Source organism: Coregonus clupeaformis, unplaced genomic scaffold (genome assembly GCF_020615455.1).
Source record: "Coregonus clupeaformis isolate EN_2021a unplaced genomic scaffold, ASM2061545v1 scaf0170, whole genome shotgun sequence".
Taxonomy (NCBI): domain Eukaryota; kingdom Metazoa; phylum Chordata; class Actinopteri; order Salmoniformes; family Salmonidae; genus Coregonus; species Coregonus clupeaformis.
Window position 1 is genome coordinate 477501 of NW_025533625.1, and position 7500 is coordinate 485000.

At 49.1% G+C, this 7500-nt stretch overlaps 1 protein-coding gene across 1 annotated transcript in view; it reads left to right on the top strand.

The window, feature by feature from the left end:
- The first annotated feature begins 1628 nt into the window (after positions 1-1628).
- LOC123483960 (serine/threonine-protein kinase haspin-like) overlaps positions 1629-7500 on the top strand; it is a 14087-nt gene continuing 8215 nt past the window's right edge. The window contains exons 1-2 of the mRNA XM_045213916.1: positions 1629-1688; positions 5321-5401. Of these exons, the coding sequence (XP_045069851.1) occupies positions 1629-1688; positions 5321-5401 (141 nt within the window). The remainder of the gene's footprint in view (positions 1689-5320; positions 5402-7500) is intronic.

Sequence of the window (7500 nt, forward strand, 5' to 3'; positions counted from 1 at the left end):
TGTCTACCTGTAACACCTGTAACCTGTCTCACCTGTCTACCTGTACACCTGTCTACCTGTACACCTGTCTACCTGTACACCTGTCTGTCTCACCTGTCTACCTGTACACCTGTCTACCTGTACACCTGTCTGTCTCACCTGTCTACCTGTACACCTGTCTACCTGTACACCTGTCTACCTGTACACCTGTCTGTCTCACCTGTCTACCTGTACACCTGTCTACCTGTACACCTGTCTGTCTCACCTGTCTACCTGTACACCTGTCTACCTGTACACCTGTCTACCTGTACACCTGTCTGTCTCACCTGTCTACCTGTACACCTGTCTACCTGTACACCTGTCTGTCTCGCCTGTCTACCTGTACACCTGTCTACCTGTACACCTGTCTACCTGTACACCTGTCTGCTCACCCACCTGTACACCTGTCTACCTGTACACCTGTCTGTCTCACCTGTCTCACCTGTCTACCTGTCTACCTGTACACCTGTCTACCTGTACACCTGTCTTCCTGTACACCTGTCTACCTGTACACCTGTCTACCTGTACACCTGTCTTCCTGTACACCTGTCTACCTGTACACCTGTCTTCCTGTACACCTGTCTACCTGTACACCTGTCTTCCTGTACACCTGTCTACCTGTACACCTGTCTACCTGTACACCTGTCTACCTGTACACCTGTCTACCTGTACACCTGTACACCTGTCTACCTGTACACCTGTCTACCTGTACACCTGTCTACCTGTCTACCTGTACACATGTCTACCTGTCTACCTGTACACCTGTCTACCTGTACACCTGTCTACCTGTCTACCTGTACACCTGTCTACCTGTACACCTGTCTACCTGTACACCTGTCTTCCTGTACACCTGTCTACCTGTACACCTGTCTACCTGTACACCTGTCTACCTGTACACCTGTCTACCTGTACACCTGTACACCTGTCTACCTGTACACCTGTCTACCTGTACACCTGTCTACCTGTCTACCTGTACACCTGTCTACCTGTACACCTGTCTACCTGTCTTCCTGTACACCTGTCTGTCTCACCTGTCTGTCTCCCTCTAACCCAGGGGTGCCATCCGGCCCGTCGGTAGTTTGAGTAAAAGTAGATTATTCTTTTTTTTGTAGATTATTTTCTCAATATACTTTAATGACTAAAACCAAATCAAAACTGTGTAGAAATGATAATGGACACGTTTCTTGGCTACGCTAATAATCACCTAAATGAAAGCTAGACAGTCGGGGACCATCAGATTCCCAAGCGATGGATGGAGGACTATCTTTAGCAAGTTCTGACTGGTGAGAAATATAACCCATTTTCAGTGCGGTCCTCCGGACCTCGGTGGCGACTGAATGGCATTATGGGATATTGTGTGTAGATGGGTGAGATTTTTTTAAAATCCATTTTTGAATTCCTGCTGTAACAACAAAATATGGAGTAAGTCAAGGGGTCTGAATACTTTCTTAAGAAACAAAGATCACAATCACAAATAGTGTTTCACCATTTTATTTAGTACGGAGACAAATAGCGAAGGTGTCACAGGCAGTAGTTGAAGTATCTAAATATAGTGTAACCTACCAATCAATGTATATCAAGGGCCATGGAGGGCACAATCTATCTTTACAATGTTGCAGTCCAGAAATGAGAGATTTACCATCTACGCCAAAAGGCCTCTGATGGAGGCTGTAGAACTGTCATCAACGCTTCAGTATTCCCCTTCTCTCTAGGAGCATTCAGAAAGCATTCAGAAAGCATTCAGAAAGTTTTCAGAAGTATTCAGAAAGCATTCAAGTTTCAGAAAGCATTCAGAAAGTATTCAGAAAGCATTCAGAAAGTATTCAGAAAGCATTCAGAAAGCATTCAGAAAGCATTCAGAAAGTATTCAGAAAGTATTCAGAAAGCATTCAGAAAGTATTCAGAAAGTATTCAGAAAGCATTCAGAAAGCATTCAGAAAGCATTCAGAAAGCATTCAGAAAGTATTTAGACCCCTTTACTTTTTCCAAATTTTTGTTAATTACAGCCTTATTCTAAAATGGATTAAATTATTTTTTCCCCTCATCAATCTACAAACAATACCGCACTGTTAATGCAATGTATACACAAAAAAACTGGTTTTTGAATTGTTTTGCAAATGTATGAAAAACAACTGAAATATTACATTTACATAAGTATTCAGACCCTTTACACAGTACTTTGTTGAAGCACCTTTGGCTGCGATTACAGCATTGAGTCTTCTTGGGTATGGCGCTACAAGCTCGACACACCTGAATTTGGGGAGTTTCTCCCATTCTTCTCTGCAGATCCTCTCAAACTCTTGTCAGGTTGCACAGCTATTTTCAGTCTCTCCAGAGATGTTCGATCGGGTTCAAGTCCGGGCTCTGGCTGGGCCACTCAAGGACATTCAGAGGCTTGTCCCGAAGCCACTCTTGCGTTGTCTTGGCTGTGTGCTTGGGGTCTTTGTCCTGTTGGAAGGTGAACCTTCACCCCCAGTCTTAGTCCTGAGCGCTCTGGAGCAGGTTTTCATCAAGGATGTCTCTGTACTTTGCGCCGTTCATCTTTCCCTCGATCCTGACTAGTCTCCCAGTCCCTGCCGCTGATAAACATCCCCACAGCATGATGCTGCCACCACCATGCTTCACCGTAGGGATGGTGCCAGGTTTCCTCCAGACATGATGCTTGGCGTTCAGGCCAAAGAGTTCAATCTTGGTTTTATCAGACCAGAGAATCTTGTTTCTCATGGTCTGAGAGTCCTTTAGGTGCCTTTTGGCAAACTCCAAGCGGGCTGTCATGTGCCTTTTACTGAGGAGTGGCTTCCGTCTGGCCACTCTACCATAAAGGCCTGATTGCTGGAGTGCTGCAGAGATGGTTGTCCTTCTGGAAGGTTCTCCCATCTCCACAGAGGAACTCTAGAGCTCTGTCGAGTGACCGTCGGGTTCTTGGTCACCTCCCTGACCAAGGCCCTTCTCCCCGATTACTCAGTTTGGCCGGGCGGCCAGCTCTTGAGGAAAAGTGTTGGTGGTTCCAAACTTCTTCCATTTAAGAATGATGGAGACCACTGTGTTCTTAGGGACCTTCAATGCTGCAGAATTGTTTTTGTGCCCTTCCCCAGATCCAGTGCCTCGACACAATCCTTTCTCGGAGCTCTCCGGACAATTGGTTTGGTTTTTGCTCTGACATGCACTATCAACTCTGAGACCTTATATAGACAGGTGTGTGCCTGTAAATCATGTCCAATCAATTGTATTTACCACAGGTGGACTCCAGTCAAGTTGTAGAAACATCTCAAGGATGATCAATGCAAGCAGATGCACCTGAGCTCAATTTCGAGTCTCATTGCAAAGGGTCTGAATACTTATGTAAATAAGGTATTGCTGTTTATTTTAAGTACATTTGCAAAAATGCTCTAAGCCTGTTTTTGCTTCGTCGTTATGGTATTGTGTGTAGATTGCTGAGTGGGAAAAAAATAATTTGTAAAAATAAGGCTGTAACGTAACAAAATGTGGAAAAACTCAGGGGCTGAATACTTTCCGAATGCACCTCATTAAAGTGCTAATCAATTTATAACATTTGTGACATGCGTTTTTCTCTCACTGTTCAAATAAACCTACCATTAATGATAGACTGATCATGTCTTTGTCAGTGGGCAGCTTACAAAATCAGCAGGGGATCAAATGCTTTTTTCCCTCACTGTACCAGGGGGGAAAAATGAGTTTAACCTGCTCTGACCTGTCTGTCTCTAGCCTGTCTGTCTGTCTGACTCTAACCTGTCTGTCTGTCTGACTCTAACCTGTCTGTCTGTCTGACTCTAACCTGTCTGTCTGTCTGACTCTAACCTGTCTGTCTCTAACCTGTCTGTCTGACTCTAACCTGTCTGTCTGTCTCTAACCTGTCTGTCTGTCTCTAACCTGTCTGTCTGTCTCTAACCTGTCTGTCTGACTCTAACCTGTCTGTCTGTCTCTAACCTGTCTGTCTGTCTCTAACCTGTCTGTCTGTCTCTAACCTGTCTGTCTGACTCTAACATGTCTGTCTGTCTCTAACCTGTCTGTCTGTCTCTAACCTGTCTGCCTGTCTCTAACCTGCTGTCTGTCTCTAACCTGTCTGTCTGTCTCTAACCTGTCTGTCTGTCTTAACCTGTCTGTCTGTCTCTAACCTGTCTGTCTGTCTCTCTAACCTGTTTGTCTGTCTCTAACCTGTCTGTCTCTCTAACGGCTGCTGTCCTAACCTGTCTGTCTGTCTCTAACCTGTTTGTCTGTCTCTAACCTGTCTGTCTGTCTCTAACCTGTCTGTCTGTCTCTAACATGTCTGTCTGTCTCTAACCTGTCTGTCTGTCTCTAACCTGTCTGTCTGTCTCTAACCTGTCTGTCTGTCTGATTCTAACCTGTCTGTCTGTCTGATTCTAACCTGTCTGTCTGTCTGTCTCTAACCTGTCTGCCTGTCTCTAACCTGTCTGCCTGTCTCTAACCTGTCTGTCTGTCTCTAACCTGTCTGTCTGTCTCTAACCTGTCTGTCTGTCTGATTCTAACCTGTCTGTCTGTCTGACTCTAACCTGTCTGTCTGTCTGACTCTAACCTGTCTGTCTGTCTGTCTGACTCTAACCTGTCTGTCTGTCTATAACCTGTCTGTCTGTCTCTAACCTGTTTGTCTGTCTCTAACCTGTCTGTCTGTCTCTAACATGTCTGTCTGTCTCTAACCTGTCTGTCTGTCTCTAACCTGTCTGTCTGTCTCTAACCTGTCTGTCTGTCTCTAACCTGTCTGTCTGTCTGATTCTAACCTGTCTGTCTGTCTGACTCTAACCTGTCTGTCTGTCTGACTCTAACCTGTCTGTCTGTCTGTCTGACTCTAACCTGTCTGTCTGTCTATAACCTGTCTGTCTGTCTCTAACATGTCTGTCTGTCTCTAACCTGTCTGTCTGTCTCTAACCTGTCTGTCTGTCTCTAACCTGTCTGTCTGTCTCTAACCTGTCTGTCTGTCTGACTCTAACCTGTCTGTCTGTCTGACTCTAACCTGTCTGTCTGTCTGACTCTAACCTGTCTGTCTGTCTGATTCTAGCCTGTCTGTCTGTCTATTCTAACCTGTCTGTCTGTCTGACTCTAACTGTCTGTCTGTCTGATTCTAACCTGTCTGTCTGTCTGATTCTAACCTGTCTGTCTGTCTGATTCTAACCTGTCTGTCTGTCTGACTCTAACCTGTCTGACTCTAACCTGTCTGTCTCTAACCTGTCTGTCTGTCTCTAACCTGTCTGTCTGTCTCTAACCTGTCTGTCTGTCTCTAACCTGTCTGTCTGTCTCTATCCTGTCTGTCTGTCTCTCTGGTCAGATTTCTTCCAGTGAGGAGCAGCTGTTTCTGATCCTGGAGTTTGGGTTTGGAGGCGGTGACCTGGAGAACAGTAACGGACAGGTGAGCGGGGAGGGAGGAGTTAGGAGACCAGTGACCTGGAAACAGGAAGACCGGGTGAGGAGGGAGGAGGAGTTGGAAAAGGAAGAAGGTGAGGAGAGGGAGGGAGGAATTTGGAGAACAGGAAGACAGGTGAGGGAGGAGTTAGGAGACCAGTGACCTGGAGAACAGGAAGACGGGTGAGGAGGGGAGGGAGGAGTTTGGAGAACAGGAAGACAGGTGAGGAAGGGGTTAGGAGACCAGTGACCTGGAGAACAGGAAGACAGGTGAGGGAGGAGGAGTTTGGAGAACAGGAAGACGGGTGGGGGGAGGGAGTTGGGACCAGTGACCTGGAGAACAGGAAGACAGGGTGAGGGAGGAGGGAGGAGTTTGGAGAGCAGGAGGGGAGGGTGAGGAGGAGGGAAGAGTTTGGAGACAGTGACTTGAGAACAGGAGACAGGGTGAGGAGAGGGAGGGAGGAGTTTGGAGAACAGGAAGACAGGTGAGAGAGGGAGTTAGGGACCAGTGACCTGGAGAACAGGAAGACAGGGTGAGGGGAGGAGGGAGGAGTTTGGAGAACAGGAGACAGGTGAGAAAGGAGTTAGGAGACCAGTGACCTGGAGAACAGGAAGCCGGGTGAGGAGGGAGGGAGGAGTTTGGAGAACAGGAAGACAGGTGAGGGAGGGATGGGGAGACCAGTGACCTGGAGAACAGGAGGCAGGTGAGGAAAGGGAGGAGGAGTTTGGAGAACAGGAAGACGGGTGAGGGGAAGGAGGGAGGAGTTTGGAGACAGTGACTTCGGAGAACAGGAAGACAGGTGAGGAGGGGGGAGGAGGAGTTTGGAGGGCAGGAAGACAGGAGTGAGGGGGAGGGAGGAGTTTGGAGGACAGAAGACAGGTGAGGAAAAGAGTTAGGAGACCAGTGACCTGGAGAACAGGAAGACGGGTGAGGAGGGGAGGGAGGAGTTTGGAGAACAGGAAGAGGGCAGGTGAGGAGGAGGAGGGAGGAGTTAGGGGACCAGTGGCCTGGAGAACAGGAAACAGGTGAGGAGGGAGGGAAGAGTTTGGAGACCAGTGACCTGGAGAACAGGAAGACAGGGTGAGGGGAGGGGAGGGAGGAGTTTGGAGACAGTGACTTGGAGAACAGGAAGACAGGTGAGGAGAAGAGGGAGGAGTTTGGAGAACAGGAAGACAGGTGAGCAGGGGAGGGAGGCGTTTGGAGAACAGTGACCTGGAGAACAGGAAGACAGGTGAGGAGGGGAGGGAGGAGTTTGGAGACAGTGACCTGGAGAACAGGAAGACAGGTGAGGAGGGAGGGAGGAGTTTGGAGACAGTGACTTGGAAACAGGAAGACAGGTGAGCAGGGGGAGGAGCGTTGGAGAACAGTGACCTGGAGAACAGGAAGACAGGTGAGGAGGAGAGAGGGAGGAGTTTGGGACCAGTGATGGAGAACAGGAAACAGGTGAGGGAGGGGGGGAGGAGTTTGGAGAACAGGAAGACAGGTGAGCAGGGAGGGAGGAGTTTGGTTTTCTCTAACTCTACACTGTATGTGATTGTGAATTAGAGTTTGGAGCAGTCTTGGTGGTATATATATATATATATATATATAAAACGTACCTAAACTCTCCTCTCTCCTCCTCCTCCTCTCCCCCCTCCTGCTCCTCTCTCCTCCTCCTCTCCCCCCCCTTCTCTCCTCCTCTCCTCTCTCTCTCCTCCTCCTCTCCCCCCCTCCTGTCCTCTCTCCCCCCCCCTCCCCTTCTCTCCCTCTCTCCCTCCTCCTCTCCCCCTCTCTCTCCTCCCCCCCTCTCCCCCCCCCCCTCTCTCTCCTCCTCCTCTCCCCCCTCCTATCCTCTCTCCCCCTCCTCTCCCCCTCCCCTCCTCTCCTCCCCTCTCCCTCCCCCTCTCTCTCCTCCTCCTCTCCCCCCTCCTGTCCTCTCTCCCCCTCCTCTCCCCCCTCCCCTCCTCTCCCCCTCCCCTCCTCTCCCCCTCTCTCCCTCTCCTCTCCCCCCTCTTCTCCTCTCTCCTCCTCCTCTCCCCCTCCTGTCCTCTCTCCCCCTCCTCCTCTCTCCCCCCTCCCCCTCCCCCTCCCCCTCCTCTCCCTCTCCTCCTCCTCTCCCCTCTCTC